The sequence below is a fragment of the Mauremys mutica genome, chromosome 4, assembly GCF_020497125.1.
Source record: "Mauremys mutica isolate MM-2020 ecotype Southern chromosome 4, ASM2049712v1, whole genome shotgun sequence".
Lineage (NCBI taxonomy): Eukaryota > Metazoa > Chordata > Testudines > Geoemydidae > Mauremys > Mauremys mutica.
In genome coordinates, this window is record NC_059075.1 from 135,133,340 (window position 1) to 135,157,184 (window position 23,845).

The window sequence follows — 23,845 nt, forward strand, 5'->3', positions numbered from 1 at the left end:
TAGCAGAGGTGGGTCTTTGAATATGGAACAAAACTGCATTCGAGACCACATGGCAATACCTTAACATAAGCCCTGTTGGGAATGGTCCTTCACGGCACTAAATAACCAAAATGGGTATTTGTCATCCAAAGCCCTTGTGCCCTTAACACCTAGAGCCAAAGGGAAGCCAGGGCTGGGTGGAGAGCTCCTCCACAGGTAAAGGGGTGGAGAGGAGGAAGAAAACCTGAGGTAAAAATACTGCGGCCACACAGCTAGGGTGTGGGTCACAGGGTTCTAGCCTGGGCTCTGCTGCTGACTTGCTATGTGACCTCATACAAGCGAGTCACTTCCTGCTCTGTGCCTCAGTTTCCCCATCTGTAAACTAGCACATACGTGAGAGCCAGTGTGTGGCGCTCAGGAGAGAGATGGGGAGTAGATGGATCTATAGTTTTACAGGGGAAAGCGAAGGAGCTAGTTGGGTATGTCAACGCTGCAGCAGGGATGGAGCTGCCCAGCCCAGACAGATTCCTGCTAGCTCTGCTTGAGCTAATGCACTGAAAACAGCAGCACGGACATCGTGGCTCGGGCTGTCAAGCCCACCCCCTGGGCTGCTAGCTAGCCTCGGCTCTGCCACCGTCCATGTGTCTATTTTTAGTGAGCTAAGGTGAGTGTCTACCCAGGCTGGGGGGCCTTGCTCCCAGCTGCAGTGCAGACATACCTCTAGAGACCAAAGGGGGAGCGGGGTGATTGGGGCCAAATAAGCTTCCCCCTAGTCAGCGTGTGATACAGCTCCCCATCTGTGCTCAGCCCTCTGAGGGCAGGAGTCAGCAATAGCCCCAGCTCTGGAGCCTTGACTCTTTATCTCAAGCAGGAGCAGCTCATGCTTTTAGCTCTGGAGATCCCTGGTCCAGTCCACAATGTGCCGGCCCTCCCAGGGAACAGGAACAAACTGCAACCTCTGAACAGGACTTGTGCAGAGACTGCTCCCCGATAGCATCACCTGGGCCACTAGCCACGCCAAAGGGATCACAGATGAGACCGAGCCAGTGCAGGCATGTGCTAGGAGGTGGTATAGCGGGTATAAATGCCCACCTGAGGTATAAGGTCTTCCTAAGCTCGCCTGGGACAATTCAGCACAAAGGCCAATGCCCTGGCTCTAGCCATCTGATGCAATAAGTCAGGGTTGAATGTATAACAAATAACTTGAAGTCACTCAGCCAGCAACTGCTGGGCACTGGAAGAGCCAAGCAGCTCACAATAGGAAATAGAAAGTAACTGCAGCCTCCTTTGTTTCAGGAAGAGACACTGGGGCCCTTGTATCCGTATCAGAGTCAGAGAGGAAGGAATTCTCTGGCAATAAGAGCACATAAAAGCGGGATTCTTCGGCTGCGAGACAAGTTTCTCTCCCACCCCGCTGGCTTTGGCTACGTTCTGAGCTCAGCTGCTGCCCAGACATACAGTGAAATCAGGCAGGGTTCTGTGTGGCAGCTTTCACGCAAGCGGTGTCTGCCCTCCCACCCCAAAACACTTCTCAGAGAACAGTGGAGGGCGGGAGAAGAGACAGATCCAGACTGGCCCAAAGTTCATAGCTACTTGGATCCAGAGGTTTATTTTAGCCTCATTCCCTTCCGATCCCATCTGGGAATTAGGAGAGACAGTAAGAGAGAAAGAGTCAGGGAAGGCTGTTGCACACACCGAGGAGCTGCATGGAAGAAGGCTCTTGCACCATCAGTAGTGATGCTATGTGAAGAGACGAAGAGGTGGCCCGGCTGGAGTGGAGGAAGATGGGAGGGGAGGATAGGAAAGGTCCAAGAAATCTGTTGCAGCAGATCTATTGTGGGCATGAACACACATAAATGGGCTATGAAACCTCCTGACAAAGTGCATTGCATCCCTCTAGTGGGCTGCTCCAGTATAGAGGATAAAAGCCCAGTGTAACTTCCATCTAATGGAATTGCTGCCGTCAATGCTGAAGGTTGCAGGTGTGATCCCTGCTAGCCATCCCATCAAGGGGGTTGATCTGAACTTCTACAACGCTGCACACTGGAGAAACCAAATATAATTTTCCTTTTAAAAAAGGGTGGAGGGGTGGGAAATCCATCAATGTTTCCTTGTGCAGAGTTTAATAATCCCCTGTGGTCACTTGATTAATCCTCTAAACAAAGGCCACTTTCCTCCCAACCATCCCATCTGCTCCTTCTGCTCACTCATAATGTAGGATTTGTAGCATCCTAAGGGGTCCTTTGCATGGCAACATACCCTGATGAAATATCCTGGGGGACAAAGTCATCTGATCAGCTGGTTAAGGCAGGAGGAGAAGTCGGGCTGGCAGAGAGGGAATGCTAGTTCAGACCCAGATATCGGTATGGTACAGGGGAAACACACATTTCCTGGCAAAGCACACTGCTCTTATTCAAGTTCTTCTCTCCTGTCAATTTCACCCAGAAAGTCCCTCAAGCTTCCAACAGGTCCATTTCTTAATTTATGGCTGTTTCCAGCTTAGGGGATGCTTTGTCAGGAATCCAGGAAGATTATCCAGCCCTGCCACTCATCTGCTGCTCAGAACTTTTGTCGGGACCAGCCCCTGAACTATCCCGATTTTGCACTGATCTCTTTGGCCATAAGCAAGAGCCCCTCCCACTAGTCATCAGCAGGGTGCAAACCTCATCACCAGAGCACAGATCTCTGCTACTTGAGCTAAAGGAGTAACTCCATTAGGTGGCTGCAGAAAGCTGTTATGCTCTGAGCAGACTAGCTACTGGAGGGGGCACAATACATACACTATACAAGCATCACACACACACACACACACACACACACACTCTGCAGCTAACTTCATTCCCTTTGGCAGTTTACAAACACCATGTCGAGAATGTAGCTTGGCTGGGAACATGTGCCCGGAAGCTGGGAATTGGGAATCAGATGATCTAGCTGCAATCAGGGGAGGTGGATCAGCCCTGGGGAGGAAGGGGGTCAGGCCAAGTAAGGAAATTATGAGAGGGGGAAGAGCTGTGTTTATGAAGTGTCACCTCCTAGCTACTGATGAGCAGAAGAAGAGAAACCATGAACCAGAATTCTCATCTTCCCACGCTATGAAGGGTTAATTGAATTCAGTCCTGATGACACTTTGTACTTGGGTTTAAAAATATACTCAGTCCCCTGTTGGCTTAGCTCTATGCGAGTTGCAGGTAAATTTCCACAGTTGAGCCAATAACCTTCCCTGGGGAAATTTAGGCTTTTGTACAATTAAAAGGGGCAAAAATAATAGTGGGAAATTAAATATAGTATGGAACAAAAAAAAACAATTAGCAGCTGCCATTAGCGACACTGGGCCAGCCCTGGGACGGGCGCCGCAGCCGGGTGGAAAGGGATGAGGCTGGGGGAAGCATTAAAAAGCGGCTATCGGAAATCATAGCCAGCTTCTTTTGGCACAGAGGTTCTCTCACTCCCTGGCTGGGCCGGGCCTGGTGATCGGACCAGGGAATTCTAGGCTTGGAACCACCAAGGCCCTGCGGGCAGCTTGCCCAGAGCTGGGCAGCCACACATAATCGGCATGTAAATTTGGTAGCATTGTTATCAAAAGCAAACACGTCCAAGAACAATTTGCTTGTGCGTGTAACTTCCTTGGTAGGTGAATATAATCTGAGCTCTCCAATGGGGTGGAGAACTGACATATGCCCTTCCCCTATTAAGCAGGGAGCAGCCAGCAGCAGGGACAGGATAACAAGGGAAAGCACTCAAACCTCCTCTCTTTGCCCCTCCACCCACCTTTCACCCCTCAGCCTGCCGACCCTCCCCTCCACGTTGACACTTCCCCTGGTAACTTTCTTCTCAGCACACTTCTTCCACTGGCTGACAGACAGCAGATTGCTCCTGGTTAATTGCCTGGTCTGATTGCCAATGGGGGCCAGGGCCAACGTGCCTAACTACTTTGCACCTAACTGCCTGATTTGTTGATCACTGGCCATTTCATTAGCTCCTGTTTAATTGTTTCACCAATTACTTGACTGGCTCCCCATCTAGTGTATTTGCTTTACATTCACGGACCTGTACCCTAATCAAGATCTCCCTTTAACAACCCTGAGCCCTAACTGTCCCCTTTCCTTCCTACTTCTCTTCCACATCCTCTTCTTTGTCAGCCTCTGCATATCCTACCTCCATCCCACCCCCATATTTCCACTGCCTCTTCTACCACCTCCTCCTTTCCTCCAGTGACACTCCCCCCACCCCATCCTAGCTCTCCCACCACACACACACAGATTGCAAGCACACAGGTAAGAATTGCATGGGTTTGATTGTACCCTCTCCTCTCACTCTTCACAAGTCATTTGTCTTCAGACTACAAGCCCTTCGAGGCAGAGACTGCACAGTGCCCAGGCTTATTTGAGGCCTGTGGGGTGCTCTTGTAATGCAAATATAAAATGACAGTGGCAGTAACAGAAGAACTGCCATTCTTGATCAGACCGGGGTCCATATAGGCCCGTATCCTGTCCCTGATGGCTGACAGGATCAGATGCTTCACTAGAAGGCAAGATACCTGCAAGCTTGAAAATTACATAACAACCTGCTCAGAAAGAGAGTGTCTTCCTCACCCCAGGCAGTCGGCTCATGCCCTGAAACCTGATGGTTTTACACTCATTAGACATTTATGGCTAGATTTTCAGAAGTGCCCAGTTCCCAACAAGCTGAGCATTGCTGCCAACTTGGCCACTTATTATGGAGCCTAGGTGGGAGCTGAGCTCTCTTGAAAACCTGCCATTTCTAGAACAACATAGTTTATACCCAAGAAGAAAATGATGGAGTGCCACACTGAACAGGGCCAGCTTGGAGGGTAAAACAACACTGCTTCTCTCAACAGCTCTCCCGTGTGCACGGAGAGATTGATTACTGAGTCAATTAGCATTTCCTCTATATCCCAGGGGCCAGCACCGGCCCCATCGCCTGGACTGCACTCAGCGTACAGCAATGAAAACACTTCTTATCAGAGGAGTGGATGGGAAGTGCACTCAAAGTGCTAAGAGCAGGTCGTGGGCACTGTGCCCATAACAGGTGGGAGAGTTCCAGTGAAAGCAGGCGTTCCAATCTCACGGCTTCAGAGCTCAGGAAGGGGCTCTTCTGAATTCTTCCGCTGGCTACACTGGGGGTTAGGTCAGTTTAACTACACCGCTCAAGGGTGTGAATTTTTCACACCCTGACCAACGTCCTTTAACCAACCTCATTTTCTAATGTAGACAAGGCCTAAGAAGAGAGGGAAAGCGAAGGCTTGTCTACACTAGAAAATTAAGTCTGCTTAACTCTATCACTCAGGGGTGTGAAAAATCCACACTGAGGTGGATTACCTATGCCAGGGGTCGGCAACCTCTGGCACCAGCCCGCCAGGGAAAGCACCCTGGCTGGCCGAGCCAGTTTGTTTACCTGCTGCGTCGGCAGGTTTGGCCAATCGTGGCTCCCACTGGCCGCGGTTCGCTGTTCCAGGCCAATGGGGGTGGCGGGAAGCCGCAGCCAGTACGTTCCTCAGCCTGCAGCACTTCCTGCCGCCCCCATTGGCCTGGAGTGGCGAACTGTGGCCAGTGGGAGCCACGATCATCCGAACCTGCTGACGCAACAGGTAAACAAACTGGTCCGGCCTGCCAGGGTGCTTACCCTGGCAAGCTGTGTGCCAAAGGTTGCCGACCCCTGACCTATGCTGATGGAAGAATCCCTCCTGTCAGCATAGGTAGAATCTACACCGGGGTAGGCAACCTATGGCACGCATGCCGATTTTGAGCGGTGTTGTGTATTTGGTTGTCATGGGTTTTGTTACTATGGCAACTGAGTTAGACTATTAAGGGATAGCTCAGCTGGTTTCAACCGGTTGAGTGAGCTCTCTTTTTCTGTAAATAAAATGGAGGTTTTGGTTAGCTGTCTGCTCTCTGGCCTCAAGTGATTGCTTCCTACACCGGCTGCCCCTAGGACATAACACTGGCGACGAAGGTGGGATCCTGGTGCTGCTCCAGTAACAGAAGGAAGTAGAAGTCAAGGTAAAGACCAAACAAAGAAAAAAAGCTGCTTGTTTGCACTGACTGTGAAAGTGAAACTAAAAATCATGGCTACTCTGACCAGGCCCCTGGAGCCTTTTGATGAGAATACAGAGCAGTGGCATGTGTATACTGAGCGTTTTGAGCTTTTTGATATTGCAAATGACATTACAGAAGCGAAGAAGGTGCCAATATTCTTAACTGTTGTAGGGGCTAAAACCTACTCTCTGCTACGCAGCTTACTACACCCTGTTAAGCCTGAGACTAAATCTTACAGTGACATTGTGGAAATCCTGGGGTCTCATTTCTCCCCAAAACCACTGGTAATTGTTGAAAGATATAGGTTCCACAAAAGAGACCAAAAGGAAGATGAAACAGTTGTACAATTTGTAGCCATTTAAAAAAAGCTAGCAGAACACTATGAATTTAAAGAGATGTTAAATGATGCCCTGCGTGACAGGTTAGTGTGTGGCCTCTGCAGTGAAGCTATACGGAAGCGCCTACTGACAGAGGCTCAGCTTACATTACAGAAGGCTGTTGATATTGCTGTCTCCATGGAACTGGCTACAAGGGAGGCACAATACATCGGTGCATCCCCTAGGGTGCAAAAAGTGTCACAAGAACTGACCCACAAAACGGTGCAGAGTCAAGAATGTTACCGCTGTGGTAAGCCGGGTCACCAGGCATCAGAATGCTGGTGTAAGGACCTGGTGTGTCGACACTGTGGCAAAAAGGGACACATTGAGTATGCCTGTAAACAAAAGAAAAAGAGGCCTGTGGTCTGGCCGACAAAAAGAGGAACCTTGCATACCCTAGAGCAGACCCAGGATGATCAAGGTGACACTTCCTCACAAGAGGAAGTGCCACTGCATGTTTTGTCTTTGGCAGCGGGCTCACATGAATACTGGGTAACCCCCTTATTGGAGGGCAAACCTATACGCATGGAACTAGACACCGGTGCAGCTGTCTCGCTGGTTCCTGAGACTGTGTATAAGGAAAAGCTACAGCATCTTCCGCTTAAGGCAACAAAAACTGTTCTGAAGACGTATACAGGTGAAGCTGTGCCCATGTTGGGCACTATTGATGTTAAGGTGGAGCTCAATGGACAGGCGGCTAAATTGCCACTGTTTGTGGTGAGAGGTGACTACCCAGCCTTAATGGGTAGGTCTTGGCTTGGGAAGATTCAGCTGAACTGGGCAGAAGTGCACCGGATGACTAAAGAAGAAACCAGTCTAACCCCTATACTAAGGAAACATGCTGCTGTTTTTTGGAGATGATTTGGGAAGTATGAAGGAATCACTGTGACATTGAACATTAAACCTGGCAGTCCACCAAAATATCTGAAAGCCCGAACTGTGCCATATGCCATCAGGCCAAAAGTTGAAGCAGACCTGGAGCGCCTGGTCACCAATGGAGTCCTAATACCCGTTACCCATAGCTCATGGGCCACTCCTATCGTTCCAATAGTGAAGAAAGATGGCTCTCTCCGGATTTGCGGTGATTTTAAAGTCACTGTCAACCCAGTGTTGTGTGCAGAGCAATACCCGCTTCCCCGCATCGATGACCTCTTCGCAGGCCTGGCTGGGGGACAAAAGTTCAGTAAGATTGATCTGAGTCAAGCATATTTACAGATGCACGTCGATGAAAAGTCCCAAGAGCTGTTGACTATTGTGACTAATAAGGGGCTTTATCGATACTGTCGCCTACCCTTCGGAATCACATCGGCTCCCGCCCTGTTCCAGAGGGCTATGGACCAGATCTTGTGTGGCTTGTCAGGAGTTCAGTGCTATCTGGATGATATCCTGGTCACTGGAAGAAATGAAGAGGATCACTTAAAGAATTTAGAGGCTACCCTACAAAGACTGGAAGAGTATGGCCTACGAGTTCGCAAAGACAAGTGTGAATTCTTCAAGCCCTCTGTTGAATATTTGGGACACATCATCGATTCTGCAGGTCTTCATAAGGCCCCTGCAAAAGTTAAAGCTATTGTGGAGGCTCCCCCACCTCGAAATGTAAGCCAGCTACGCTCATTTCTAGGACTACTGAACTATTATGGAAAGTTCATCTCACAGTTAGCCACACTGCTAAAACCACTTCATGAGCTCCTTGGGCAGAACAAGGCCTGGAAGTGGACTGAAGCCTGTGATGTTGCATTTAACAAAGCTAAGGATGCATTGTTAAATTCTGAAGTTCTAACACACTTTGATCCATCCTTACCCCTGCAATTGGCCTGCGATGCTTCCCCTTATGGAGTGGGAGCGGTCGTGTCACACATTATGCCTTCGGGAGAAGAAAGACCTATTGCTTTTGCTTCACGCACTCTAAGCAAAGCAGAAACTAACTACGCCCAAATCGAACGTGAGGCATTAGGAATTGTTTTTGGAATTAGGAAGTTTCATCAGTACCTGTTTGGGCGAAAGTTTACTCTTCTTACAGACCATCGACCTCTGACATCAATTTTTGGACCCTACACAGGCATTCCCCCATTAGCTGCTAGTCGTATGCAACGTTGGGCATTGATACTTTCTGCACACACATATGAAATCAAATATCGGAAATCCACTCTGCACGGCAATGCAGATGGCCTCTCAAGGTTGCCTTTACCGGTCAAACATCAAGATAGTGCCCAAAAGGAAATCTTCTACTTTGAACAGGTAGAGAATACACCCATCACTGCTACTCAGATAAAGAAGGCAACCCGCGTTGACCCAGTATTATCCCAAGTTATGGACCTGGTGATGCATGGAAAATCTCGACAAACCTCTCCGGTCTCACCCGACCTTGTTCCCTACATGTCCAGGCGGACGGAGTTATCGGTCCAATCTGGTTGTTTGTTGTGGGGGAGGCGTGTCATTATTCCACCACCCCTGAGATCACAGATGTTAGAACAGCTACATTCCGGTCACTGTGGAATAGTGCGCATGAAGGAAATTGCACGAAGCTATTTTTGGTGGCCTAGATTGGACAGTGCTATTGAAGAGAAGGCAAAAGCTTGTATGTCATGTCAGAGTGTAAGAAATGCACCCTGAAAACCCGTGGCAACGTATTCACGTTGACTTTGCTGGCCCCCTTGAAGGAAGCATGTTCTTGGTGGCAGTAGATGCCCATTCTAAATGGCCAGAAGTCTCTATAATGCAGTCCACTACTGCAGAGAGTACTATCCAAAAACTACAAGGGCTCTTTAGTCGTTTTGGTCTGCCAGAACAACTTGTGAGCGACAACGGACCGCAGTTCGTCTCTCAGGAGTTTCAAAATTTTATGAAGGCAAATGGGATACACCACATCACGTCAGCACCATATCATCCGTCCACCAACGGATTAGCTGAAAGATTTGTGCAGACAATGAAAAACGCTTTGAAATCAGCAAGGGGACAACACTCCATTCAAAAGCGTCTGGATACCTTCTTACTTTCCTATAGAAACACACCTCATGCTACGACCCAGGCTTCCCCAGCCTTTCTAATGATGGGACGACAGCTGCGCACTTGCTTTGATCTGCTGAAACCTTCTGAACCCAGACAAACTGTGCAACATCAGCAGCAATATCAAGTAATCAGACGGGCACCCAGAGCAAAAGACCTAACCTTTAGCCCAGGGCAGCCAGTTTTGGCTCGGAATTATACTTCCAGAGCTAAATGGGTCCCGGCCACAGTCATCACTCAAACAGGACCTGTTTCCTATACAGTCCGGACTGCAGAGAATCTTACCTGGCGGCGACATGTAGATCAGCTGTTGCCAGGTCATGCCAGTCTTCAGGACCCATCTGCAGTTGAGGGGTCTGACTTCACCCCTCCTGGTGAGACACCGAATCATGAGTCACCTGTTCCTGACTGTTCTCCTCCATTACTGCCGGCAGCTGAGATACCCCTTTGCCCAGCACGAGCTGATACCACCTCCTCACCTATTCGTGCTGCGGACCCTGAGCCCCTAGTACTTTCGGGTGCAACAACACCAGAAGTTCGCCGTAATCCCCCTAGAGACAGAAGGCCTCCTCATCGGCTGGATCTTTAGTTAGGGCGAACCCACGGTTATGGGGCAAAATAATCCCCAGGGTTTAGCCGGGAATGGAGGCAGTCTACCCTCCTTCTCTAGTTTAGTGTGTGTTTTATTTAGGGGATGTTCTTATTAGGGGGGGAGGAATATGTTGTGTATTTGGTTGTCATGGGTTTTGTTACTATGGCAACTGAGTTAGACTATTAAGGGATAGCTCAGCCGGTTTCAACCGGCTGAGTGAGCTCTCTTTTTCTGTAAATAAAATGGAGGTTTTGGTTAGCTGTCTGCTCTCTGGCCTCAAGTGATTGCTTCCTACACCGGCTGCCCCTAGGACATAACAAGCGGCACTCACACTGCCCAGGTCCTGGCCACTGGTCCGGGGGGCTCTGCATTTTAATTTAATTTTAAGTGAAGCTTCTTAAACATTTTAAAAACCTTTACTTTACAGACAACAATAGTTTAGTTATATATTATAGACTTATAGAAAGAGACCTTCTAAAAATGTTAATGTATTACTGGCACACGAAACCTTTAATTAGAGTGAATAAATGAAGACTCGGCACAGCACTTCTGAAAGGCTGCCGACCCCTGGTCTACACTGACGTGCTGCAGGGATAGCATTTCAAGCGTGGACAAGCCCTAGGAGGTGTCAATTTCCTCCCTTCTCGCTGGCCTTAAAACTTCATCTAAAATAGCCAGTTTTAGATTCATCCCCTCCCCTGGTAACTTTTTATACTCGTGACTGCCAAACAAACTTTAAATTACAGCCTTGGTATAACCACGTGCTCTGCTGCTGAGTAGCTTGGGTTACTGCTCGACGGGCCTAGGGCCAGGCTTCCCCCAGCAGGCTGAGCCACTCACTCACTCCCTGGAGAAAGCAGGTAAGATGCGGGAGCTCAAGGGAAAAGATATTGCCTCTCAGCTCAGCTTTCCCCTGGCAGCAAGGTGCCAGGAACAAGGGTGATTAAGTAGCCCCGTGGGAAGTACGGCCTCCAAGGTTTGCATTTGGGATCGGTTTTATGAGCCTCTTTGATGTGGGGATGAAAGGAAATGCACTGTGGGAATGAATGGGCTGATGCAGCTGTTTTATGGCATTGGGCTCCACAGAGCGGCTCTGTGTAAATTGGAGTCACACCAGGGGAAAAAGGAGCATTGGTTCACTGTGTGGGAGTTGTATACTGCTGGGTGGGATTGAGAGGCATAGGAGTTATGCGCAGGCCTTGCATACTCTGGGGATATGCCTCCATCTCACCAGTGCAAACAAGGACACTTGCATCGGAAGAACTCACTGCCATTTCCAGCAGGGGTAGCCACTCTGCTGAGAGTCATAGCTTGCTTGGTCTACCACAGGGGCTTGTGTCACTGCAACCCAGGGCTTAATTTGTGTCAGGTCAGAGCCCCGGCGCCTCCGGGCCCGGCCGTTCAGAGCCCCGGCGCCTCCGGGCTTTCTGCATCAGTTATGAAAGTTTAAAAAAAAAATTTTGCTTGAGCCCCTGGACCTCTTTCATTACAAATGAAGCACTGCTGCACCCACCCTGACAGCGGACACGGGACAAATCTCCAGTGTAGACAAGGCCTTAGGAAGAGATCCTGGTGCTAGTGTGGCTAGAGGAGTTTTGCCATGAGATTTCATGGGACCCTAGTTGGACCCCAGTAGCACTTTTGGAACACTGCATCTCACCTGCATGATTCTTGGGGACCCCCTGGAGCCTGACCTCACCCAGCTGAGCTCCCACAGCATGGGCTGAAGGAACAAGCACAGGGCTAGGAGTCAGACAGACCTGACTTCTAGTCCCAGCTCTGTCAGGCCATACCCCAGTCTCTTCATTTTGTGCCTCAGTTTCCCCAATGATAAAACTGGGCTAACACCACTCACCTCATAAGGAGGTTGAGAGGACTAATTAGCTCACTCAGTCTTGCACAAGGCTTTGAACATGCAGAGCACGACATACTGTACGTTATTGCCAATTCCCACTGGGGTCAATGTATGATCACCTGAGGTACCCCCAAAAGGGCACAAACTGTTACCAAGGAGCAGGAGACTGTGAAGATCCTGCACCTGCTGCCAGGGAGAACCCTGCATAAGACTCACATGGTGCTATAGTCAGACACATGCATAGATATTCATAGATTCTAGGACTGGAAGGGACCTCGAGAGGTGATTGAGTCCTGTCCCCTGCCCTCATGGCAGGACCAAATACTGTCTAGACCACCCCTGATAGACATTTATCTAACCTACTTTTAATTATCTCCAGAGATGGAGATTCCACAACCTCCCTACACAATTTATCCCAGTGTTTAACCACCCTGATAGTTAGGAACTTTTTCCTAATGTCCAACCTAAACCTCCCTTGCTGCAGTTTAAGCCCATTGCTTCTTGTTCTATCCTTAGAGGCTAAGGTGAACAAGTTTTCTCCCTTCTCTGTATGACACCCTTTTAGATTCCTGAAAACTGCTATCATGTCCCCTCTCAGTCTTCTCTTTTCCAAACTAAACAAACCCAATTCTTTCAGCCTTCCTTCGTAGGTCATGTTCTCTAGACCTTTAATCATTCTTGTTGCTCTTCTCTGGACTATCTCCAATTTCTCCACATCTTTCTTGAAATGCAGTGCCCAGAACTGGACACAATACTCCAGTTGAGGCCTAACCAGCGCAGAGTAGAGCGGAAGAATGACTTCTCGCGTCTTGCTCACAACACACCTGTTATTGCATCCCAGAATCACGTTTGCTTTTTTTGCAACAGCATAACACTGTTGACTCATATTTAGCTTGTGGAAAATTAATTGGAGATATACCTGTCTCCTAGAACTGGAAGGGACCTTGAAAGGTCATTGAGTCCAGCCCCCTATGTTCACTAGCAGGACCAAGTACTGATTTTTGCCCCACGTCCCTAAGTAGCCCCCTCAAGGATTGAGCTCATAACCCTGGGTTTAGCAGGCCATTGCTCAAGCCACTGAGCTATCCCTCAGGCCAATAGCTAGATGCACACAGCAGCCCTTGAGAGGTGAATTATTGGCTAGTACAAGCCAGGACTTTCTCTCTGTCCTGTTATTAATGGGTCTAGGACAAGACTCTCTGCAGCAGGCCACTAAATATCAGTCCCTGTCTTCCACAGCAGCCACCTGAGGATCACCATTCTCTCCTGGGGAGTGGCTCCTTACTTTGGAAAGCATGGGAAAAGATTTGGCCATGCGCAGTAAGGAATAGAGCATTAGAACAATGCACCGATAGTCCTCCATGAAAGGAGCTGGTGCATTTACATCTGGCCCTTCTGAGGTCACCTTGAGGGGAATCCCATGCTGTTTATTGCTCAGGCTCTGGTTAGAAAAACATCAAGATACATCAGAGCCCAGCCCTACACACAAGTTAAATAAGCAGGGTAGAGGTCAGTTTTCAAAGCACCACATGCAATATTGAAGCACAAATGCTGCTTAGGCCTGTGCCCCAGATAAATGCTTCCCCCACACGCATGTGCATCAGCCATTTAGCAAGGGCATGCATACCCCAAAACCCTGCAATGGTCTGAGCCCCACAAAGGGAGCAGGCTGAGGGACCAAAGTACTCACAGCTCAGTGGGTCTCACCTGTTCATCTCTCTGGAGCAGGGATCCACGCTGTGTAACCAGGCTGGCCTTGAGTCAGAGCACTTACTTGTTGCATTTTCTTGACAGGTGGTGGCATAGGCTGCTGGCTAGTGAAACAAAGCCGCACAGCTGGCTCCCACAGGAAGTAGCCCCCACCCTTTCAGGCAGAATGACAGATGGACTACTTTAAAGGCCTCATCTCATCTAATTAAGGGGGGCTGAGTCAATGTACTCAGGGGCTCTTTTTCCCCACCTGGAGCCTGTTCGATGAAGAGAGAAGCAGGAGAACTTGAGGAAAGGGGAAGTGTGGAGATCCTAGCTCAGGTCTGTGGTGGTCCCTGTTCCCCATCTGCTCCACTTGATAGAAGACATCATGCTGTACCATGGCAATGCATGTTTCATAAGTTAGCAAGGGAGATGCTGGCTTTGGTGGTGCTAAGGGCTATGCCCTGCCTCCTAAGGTACGGTATATCTTCACTGCAACATTAACCTGAACTATAGCCCACCGTTGCTCCTTCCCCCTTGCTTCTGTCCACGCAGAAGAACCTCTAACCCAGGCTTGAGGGTGCTTTAAACTCAGCTTAGCAGACACAAAGATATGAGCTCAAAATTCCCTTCAGCTCAGGCTGGCAACCTGCCTGCTTTATAGTGAGAATGCAAGTTAATCAAGCACAGGTGCTGTTAATCCTACAATCCTATCTCCTAGTTGGACCAGGCTGTTGTATGGCCAAGCTGTGAACTGGAAACCAAACCGATCCAAATCCAGTCCCCAAGCAGAGAAGCCCCAATGTTGCCAACTCTGGTGATTTACTCACTCTCTCTCGTGATTTTTGTTGTTGTTTTTAAAGCACTGCCTCCTAGAGCCCAGTGATTAGGAGTGAGCCTCAACTTTCATTTTCTAGAGTCCTTGTGGCTGTAGAGAAAAGCTTGAAGGCCCCAAGTGTAATTTAAAGGCTCAAAAACCATAAGGTGAACTAAAAGAACCTCCAAATTATTATTTTTTCAGTCTTATGATTTTAAGTCAATCTCATGATTTGTTGGGGTCTGACTCATGGCTTGGCACTACTGTGTCCACACAGTAATAGCCTCTTCTGTCCAAGGGTCTCCCAGTGCTTTCCAATTAACTAAGCCTCCCAGCATCTCTGAGCACAGTGGTGCTGGAACCATTTGAATGGGGGTGGGGGGGTACTGAAGGCAGAAACCATGTATTTGTGTTGTAATGACTACTTCAAGCCAGCACACCCCCAGTTCCAGCACCTATGCCTGAGCAGTATGTATCCTTGTACCAACAGGTAAACGGAGGCACTGCTTGTCATCACAATCAGGCTGACGACAGAACTCAGGAATCCTAATGTCCATGCCCTGGCTCCAGCTTGTAATCTAACTCCCCATAAAAGAATCCTATGAACATTTTTTAAAACCCAGCTTAATGCATAAGGAACAGTTAGCCATGCTATTATTCCCCAACTGCTGAGTCACTAACCAGCCCTAGAGCCCAGCATGGAATAGGAGGAGAGAACGATTGTTTACTGACCCATGTGTCAATCAAAGGCAGTTCTGAAGATGCTATAAACCAGCAATACTCAGACTGAGGCTCATGTGTCTCCTGCGGCTCTTTGCAGCACATGATATTAAAACACTGTGATTGAATGATTAACCAATCAAGAGGCTTTTACTATGTTGTTAATCAACTGCAGTTGATAAAATAACTTGGTCAGTCAATTTGCTGTGAGAATAATAGAGTAAATGAAACAGTGAATTCACACGACTGTGGCTCTTTGGGGTAATGTTGATCCCTAATTTGGCCCCTGAACCACTGAGGTCTGAATATCACTGTTATAAACCATAGGAGACAGTCCCAAGCTAACAGAAGGAACAGTAGCTTCCCATGCATGGTTCAGAGGCTATTAAAAAAGGAAATACGGAGTTTTTTATTTAAAGAACCACGGATGGCTTTTTAAAAACTGGATTGTGGATAATAGATTAATGTTACATATTATACAGCACCTTCCAGCCCACCAGATCCAAAAGTATTTTGTAAACAACACCAGATAAGGATCCCTTCACTTACCATTAAGGTACAGCAGTTTGGGCAGACTTCTCAGAAGGGCTCGGAGCCCAGCGTGCTGGGTGCAGAACGTTGTTTAGAAAAGCTGGCTCTAATTGTGGATTGCCGAGCTCCTGAAAATCTGGCCTCAGCTGGGCAGAGGGGAACCAGCTGTTTGAAAGGTATCCAGCAGCACTCGCAACTCTTTAGGACAGGAAGTGAAGCACGGTTATTGGTGTCAGGCTGTGTGGTGGCAGAATGCAATTGCCCCAACTGGAATATCAAACTGGGACATGAATCACACTGAGTTGTAAAGCACCATGTTCTCTCTAATGGCCCCAAGCAGTCAGGACAACCATTAACATCTCATCTGAAGGCTTCTGGTAGCACTGCAAACCCTAGCCCTGTGCTGGGACATTAGTTCATTATTAATTCAGAGAGACAACACGGTTGTGTCTCAGATTACTGGGAGCTGCTCCAATCCAAGCCACAGCACTTGCTGCTGAGGTATCATTAGACCACAGCAGGTGTTCTGCTAGGGTGATGAATGCAGTGTAAAAATATGGATTGAGAGGTGAATAACTGAGGTTCATTGATCCTGTCCGACCACTTGGCCGTGCATCTGGCAATGATTAAATTCCCACGGTCCTCTCCCATCCTGCACTGCGCTCATTATAAAACCTGGGATGGATTTTCAGGGGGCTGGTCCTTTGGTTGTTCCACAGTTCTGGTCAGGAATATAGAAAAGATGTTGCTAGGGCTTTAAACACACACTGTAGCAGCACATTGGATTTTCCTTGGTCATCTCCCATGCAAATATGGAGCAGACCCAATCTTGCTTAGTTTATGTAGGCTATACCTACTCGGTATGGCACTCTGTCCCCCTCTAGTGGTGACTAAGCCACATGGAGGTTGATGTACCTGCCAGAACCACGGCTAAAGGAACAGCTACACTTACTGTGGCATTAGAGTACAGACACTGCATGCCCAGCTAGCACGGGTATAAACAGCAGTGTAGATGGTGAGGCCTGGCTTAGGTGAGTAAAGTGTCCTACATGGCTGTACCCCCAGAGTATATATCCTAGAAATACTCACTGCTGCCAGAGCCTTTCCCCACTGCCTTCCACCTGCCAGAGTCTTTCACTACAGCAAGGAAAGGCTCTGCAGTGTAGCCTTCACTGTGACACAGCCAGCCTTCACTGTGACATGGAGCTATATGTGTCATACCTGCACTGTGCATGCTGCCATGAGTGCAGACCCAGCCTAAGAGCTGGCTCTTTCAGTTCAGGCAGTAGTGGCTCATGCATTGAGATCCAGAGTTCCTAGGTTTGATCCCTCTTTCTGATGACCCACCTGGGAGCATAGGAGTTATGTTTGCAAGATCCCACACTAAGAGAATCCAAGGCCTTCATCTGGGAAGAGAAAGGAAGACTCTCCTTTGTTCAGGGGTGGAGCAGGAAGACAGCCAGACTGATGCCAAATGATAGGAAGTGAGACGCTAATCGGCTGGAATTGAGATGGCTCAGACTCAGCCCTCCAAGGGTTAAACTTCATGTGTTTCCCATCCTCCTCTTATTACTCAAGTGGCCTGCATACGCAGCTCTCTGAAGTTGCTAGGTGCAAATGTCCGGCCCTCAGGATATGTTCAGCCAATGGGAACATTCTGGTGCTGTCATGCTTTTGCCTCATGTTCTTGTGGATGTTATCAATCAATATCTTGATGGTGGAGATGTGGATTGAAATTTGGAATAAAATAGAGTGTGTTAGTGTAATGTGCCCCACCACAACAGGGTTTGAATTCAGCGCCTTTTGCATGAAAGCACATACTTCTGCTTTTTGCTCTAAAGAAGTAGTGTCGTTAGCCTGCTGCAGTAGTAGGCTATTATCCCATGTGGACAAGCCTCTAGAAGGGCCATGGTGCATATTTTACAAGCTCACTCATGTAGATGAACTGAGCTCTTCCGCTCTTACTGAACAATGTCTGTTTTCTTTTGCAGCTTGCCTCCAGCATTTGCATGACTTTTCATTCCAAGCACGACATGAAGGATTTGCCTGAAAACAGGATCTTTTTCTCAACAGTGCATCTGCTCATTATTTTCCCCATCTTGGAGTCCTAAGAATCCTTTGTTGGTTAAATTACATCCAGTTCCACAGCAGCCGGTTGTCATGCTACCGATCAAGGTTGTGACATCATCAGGTGCACATCTGAACTGAATCTGAAGATTTTATTTCTGCACAAATGCCTTGGAAAGAGGAAATCTGGGGTGTACACATAGAAAAGCAGGAATGTTACTGGAAAATATTGGGCCAGATCCTCAGCTGTTGTAAATTTGTTCTTGTGTGAGACTGTGACACAGAGGTCCATTGGTGGTTCACTACTCTGTGTCAGCAATTCTTGTGGGGCTTGATATACTCACCACACCTAACACACTGTTGTCATAGTGTATCCCCAAAAGGTCCAGTAATATAGCACTGGAAAACTAATAACTCACTGATCATTAATATTCTTGCATGGTATATTAGGGGGTGTGCACAGAGTTATAAATATCTGTTAGAATTATGTTCTTAAAATGTGCTTGGTGAGCAATGCATAAGCCCAGTCTGCCCTGGACAAAGAAATGTGTATTTGCTTGTCTGTACCAGCCTGGTCATCAATGAAGTGACAATGAAGGTACATCTAAAAACAAGCTAAACAAAGCCATCAAACTAATGAGTGGGGGAGATAGCCTCTTAGCTATTTAAACAGGGGGGTCTGGACCTCAACTGATAAGCAGTTGAATCAACTAATTCTATACAATGTTACTCTATTACGCAAATGTATTCTGTAATGTCTTTTATGTGACACACTGGGGATTAAATATCATTGTGAAATGTCTGCATTAACACTATGAATTATGGCTACTCACTGATATTATGCTTTAAAGTCTGTGACCAAACACAGAGAGCAATAGGTTTTCTCCCAGACAGGAGTAAAGGCAGCTATTTACCTGTCTCCAATGTCAATTAAGCTGAGAGAAATCGAAACAATGGAAGCCCCAATTGAATATAGGGGGATGGAGACTGCACCCCTAGGAGCCTTCCTACCTCTTGAAGCAGGGCCAATGAGCTTTGGGGCGACAGCAGGGCATCTACACCCCAGCAGGAGAGAGAAGCTTGGTCTGGGCTGACTTTTCAAAGAATACATTACAAAGGTTGACTGGAGTATAAACAGACAGGGAAGAGAACCCCATGGAGGTCCATCGCTTGGGGGATTCAAGAGGCCAGAGATCTTGAAATCACAGAACGTTGGGTCCTTCAACCAGTGGGGCTGAAACCTCTAGGAATCGAATATAGATGAGAAACCTGCATAAGCAAAGATTGTAACTGGCTGACTTTACGTTTTAGTCTTAGATACCTATTTTTACTTTTCTTTGTAACCATTTGTATCCGTAGTCCTTATACTTGGTATCACTTAACTTTTTGTTTAATAAAAACTTGTTTTACTTTTACACTATAAACTAATCCAGTGCTATGATTGAAATAAGAATGTTTGTCAAACCCCAGTTAATACACTGCAGTTTATTAATTTGTCTCTTTAAAAGAGCAATGGACTTAACTTCTGAGCGTTCAGTGAGAGGGCTGAATTCTGCAGGGAGACAGTTTGGGGAAAATTTGGGAGAGGCAGGTGTTGGGGTCACTTTGCAAAATGTAACTGGGTGGTGCAAGCCAGCATGTGACTTGTATGCGGCTGCATGTGTCAGGACTATGAGCGACAGCAGAATAACACTTAAGACGCCCTGAGAGTGGCAGGGGTGACAACTCCTCACTGGTCTGGATTGAACCCTGACACATTCCAGGGACACACAGGTATTTTGATGAATTCAGTGGGAGTTAGGTACCTATGTACTTTTGAGGACCTGGCCAAAGAGACTGAGTGTTTCATGACATTAGGTCATGCAAGAAATCTATGGTAGTAAAGGGACTTAAACCCAGTTCTCCTATGTCTCAGGGTGGCACCTACCACTGGAGCATGGATCTTCTCAATAAGATGCTACATGTGCTTTATGTGCTCCAGCATTTGATAATCTAGTTATGTCAACACATGGAACAAATGAGGTTTACAGAGGGTTGTATATTACACAGCATTTGTTCATGTCCCTGATTTGCTCTCAAGTGTCACATGTATGTTTGTAAACAAAAAGTTCTTAAAATAGATTTTACAGAATGTAGGAATGCTATGTGATCTTACAGCTTCTTGTGAAGTAGATGGGCCAGATTCTGATCTCACTCATGGTGGAATAATTCGGAGTAACTCAGTACATTTACTTCCAATTAACACCCATAAGAACATATGGCTCAAGAGTGCCAAACCTTGACATTCATACTAGTTGACACACATTTACTTGCAAAGCAAACATTGTCACCACTTTGTTAATGCCCAGCGCCTTCAGACTGTCGGGTGGGCAGAGTGCAGAAGGGATTGTTAATTGGAGAATTACATTCCACAACCATTCCTTTCAAAGTCTAAATTTCACTGGAAGGGAGCATAGCCTAGTGGCTAGTGCACTTGATTTGGAATCAGTTCCCAGGTCTATCTTGGTCTGGGCCTGCTGGGTGACCTTGTGCAAGTGACCATCCCCTGAGTGCCTCAGTTTCTCTATCTGTGAAATGGGATTAATGATACTTTGTAAAGCACTGGGAGATCTAATGATAAGAGCAAGGTATTATATTGTAAAGTTCACAGGTCAAATCCTACGTCTTTACTCAGGAAAGATTCCCATCAGGAATGGATCAGACCCGAGGTCCAACTAGTCCAGCATCCCATCTGAGAGCGACCAACAGCATCTGCTTCACAGGAAGGTGCATGAACCCCTGTAGTGAATCATTATGAAGGAATCTGTTCACAGGAAAATCTTTCTTGTTGGTTTATATCCCAATGCAGGAGGATTTGGAATAATCCCTAGCTCTTACCTAGCACTTTTTGTCAGTAGCTCTCAAAGCACTTTTCAAAGGAGCTCAGTGTCAATATTCCCATTTCACAGATGGGGAAACTGAAGCACAGAACAGGGAAGTGACTTGCCTACAATCTTCCAGCAAGTGAGCCATAGAAATAGAACAAAGGTCTCCCAAATCCTAGTCTGGTGCTGAAGCCGCTAAGTAACACTGCCTTTCTGTTATAAATCCATTTATCCTTTATAACTTTTAACCCATGTAAGATAGCCAGGACTGTTCTCATTGGCCATATAAATGTCCAATCCTTTTTTGAGCTCTTAGCCTCAATGACATCTTGTGGCAATGAACTCAAGTTGGTCACTGCAATCTGCTTTACCACGCATCTGCCATCAGCTTGTCCATTCACCTGGCTTTATTTAGACCTTCTGATGTTCCTCGCCAGCTCCTCTGGCTTTGATCTACATAACAGTGTGTCCTTTCCAAACTCTGCCATCTCACTGCTCGCCCCTTATCCAGGCCATTAACAGATATACCAAACTTCATCAGCCCTAGAGTGGAAGCCAGCTTTTGTCCTGACAAGTGTTATTCCAATGCTGTCTTTAGCCATTTTCTAATCAATGACGGGGCTTCGCTTTTCACCTGTGGCGCTTTGATTCCTTCAATAGCCTCTTGTGAGAGACTTTGCTAAAGGCTTGCTGAAGGCAAGGAGAGTTATGCCCAAGTAAGGACCACAGGGGTGGGCCTTATGTCAGGCTAAAAGGCAGTTTGAGATAGAGCACTGGACTGGAATTCAGAAAACCTGGGGTCTATTTCTGGCTCTGCCATGGGCAGGGGCGGCTCCAGCAAGCGCATGTCTGGGGGGCGGGCTGCCAGTCGCTGTGAGGGCGGCAGTCAGGCAGCCTTCGGCAGCGTTTCTGTGGGAGGTCCGCCGGTCCCGCGGGTTCGGCGGCGAGTACGCCAAAGGCGCAGGACCGGCAGATCACCCGCAGAACCGCTGCCGAATCCGCGGGACCAGCAGACCTCCCTCAGAAACACCACCGAAGGTGCCTGACTGCTGTGCTTGGGGCGGCAAAAAACATAGAGCCGCCCCTGGCCATGGGCCCTGCTGAGTGACCTTGGGCAAGCTAGGTATTACTATTAAAACTCCATCTATTCTGATCTTGGTTAGGCAAATGTAAATTCAAACTAACCTCACTTCCTGGACTGGAGCTACTCCAGATTTACTGCCGCATAAGTAAAGATCAGGACAGGGACTTCAGGTAAGTACAGAGCTTCACTTCCCAGCCCTGAGATGCTCCTGAGGGCATGCTCTATTCATTGCATAAGCCTGAGCTAGAAGTCACAGTCAGACAAGGTAAACACCTGAGTTTCCTCCAGATGGATCCCATGAAGCCATCCCGTTTCCCTTTGCCATCAATCCTAGCCGATCACCTTAGGCTCCCATTTCATTACCACTGCATTTACCACTTGACAGTAAGAGAGCTATTGCTGCAGCAATGAATCCCAGCCCCATCCTTCTCTGCACAGAGGGCTCTTGGGTTCAGCGAGGTGCCTCTCCAAGACAGAAGGGTCAGCGAGGATCTTGGAAGATGTTACACTTCTGCGTCCAACCAAATGGCCGGGTCGGCCACAAAATGGTTTCACAACGCGGGAGGTGGATTCCTTGGAGATAAAGCTAGGCCAGGCCTTAAACCCAGCTGTATTCTGGAGAAAGCACTGTGGGAGCACACAGTGTCGCTCCCTAAAGGTTACCTTAGGGTTAAGGGCCTGTGGTCACCGCAGCATTCTGCACCTGGATTCTCTAGCACTCTGGTGCAGCACGCTGGAAGTCCAGATCAGTTACAAACTGGGGGTGTTCACCGGCCCAAAGTACAAGCAGGGTAGAAGTGACTTATGTTTCTGTCAAATTCAATTTCTTGTCTCTATCCTTCAATCACTAGTTTTCCATGCGCTGCGGATTGTTGCACTGATGGCACATAACTGCTCTGGAAGCATTGGCTGGAGGTTCTGACAGGTGGGCAGATGTTACCTGGGGCTTTTGGCACCCTGGAAGGCAGGCTGGGAACATGGGATGTTCCATGCTGGCTGGATAGTTCTGCGGAAATGATCGGCAGTGAAATAATGAATCAGGTTGCCATTTAAACTGCTGTCCCTGGTTTTGGAGTAAACGCCCCCTGGAGGTGAACAGGGATAGTTCACACCTCTCAAAGCTATTGTTTCAGGCTGTCGCCAGGTTCAGGAATGACATGCATGTTTAGAAGGTTCCTTGTGGCCCTAACAACTAGGTAAGATATTTTGAAACCATTGAAAGTTTAGATGGTGGAGCATGATTCTGCGGTGAGGGAGGGTATCTGTGGGAAATTCAGCATCATCATAGAATATATGGGGCCCTGTTTTAGGGGCAGGGGTTGATTGAAATGGAGAGCCATCTGGATGCCTTGTCCGTGCCGGAGCACAACAGTCCTGCATCCATAGCTACGTGGCAAAAGCAGGTGCATGGTTGCCTCGTACCCTAGCCTCCATGGAGCCCCTGGAAATAAACCAGCATGGCACTAGGGCTGGGAAATGTTCAAAAATAGCCGCAGCTCTGCACAGGAACACCCCTGGGAGCTGATGTGTACATTGCAGGCTTTGTCTTCTGGCAGGTTGGCTGGGCGTGTGCTTCCTGTCATAGAATTCCCAGATTAGCACAGGCCTTGGGCTGCCAACAGCTGCTGCAATTCAGTTCACACAGCCTGTCCGGAAGAGCCAGAGATTGGCCCAGTTAGGAGTCTGAAGCAGAGTTTGGAGAACACTTGCCTGAGGTCACTGGTTGAAGCACCCAGCGCTACTAAAACATGGGGTGGAAGTGCAGGATGAAGTGAGGTCAGCCACCACCTCCCAGGCTTGGGGTCTGTTGACACCATTAGTCACAGTGGCCTGGGCATAAAGGTGTCTGACTGGCAATGGTGGCTCACTGCTGATGGTGCAGTGACTCCGCACCAGCACAGAGCAGGGGTCCCCATAACAAGAGGGATGGGTTTCTGTCATTCCCTGATACCCGGGCTACCCATCAGCAAATGGAGGAGGTGGGATACCTCTCTCTTCAGTGAGTGACAGAGTCAGGGAAGAGGAGATCTCATTTCTCACTCTGCAATTGGGGGAGATCCCCCAAAGCAAACAGAGGCGTTCCCTGTCTTTCCCTCTCTCAAAGTGAATGGAAGATGCTCTGTATCCCTAGTCAATCCTGCTTTGGTGAGGAAGTGGACCTGATAACCTAACAATAGATCCTTCTCCTCTCTAAACTCGGCCACG

General features: G+C 48.0%; 1 protein-coding gene across 3 annotated transcripts in view; it reads right to left on the reverse strand.

Moving 5' to 3' along the window:
* The window catches only part of ITPR3 (inositol 1,4,5-trisphosphate receptor type 3), a 109,791-nt gene extending 94,128 nt beyond the window's left edge, over positions 1–15,663 (reverse strand). For 2 of the 3 annotated variants that reach the window (XM_045013907.1, XM_045013908.1), the window contains exon 1: positions 13,573–13,792. In XM_045013907.1, the coding sequence (XP_044869842.1) occupies positions 13,573–13,580 (8 nt within the window). In that variant the 5' untranslated portion in view covers positions 13,581–13,792. Of the gene's footprint in view, positions 1–13,572; positions 13,793–15,643 lie in introns of those variants that run through there. The other variant, XM_045013909.1, reaches the window with a different exon arrangement.
* Between the last annotated feature and the right edge of the window lie 8,182 nt (positions 15,664–23,845).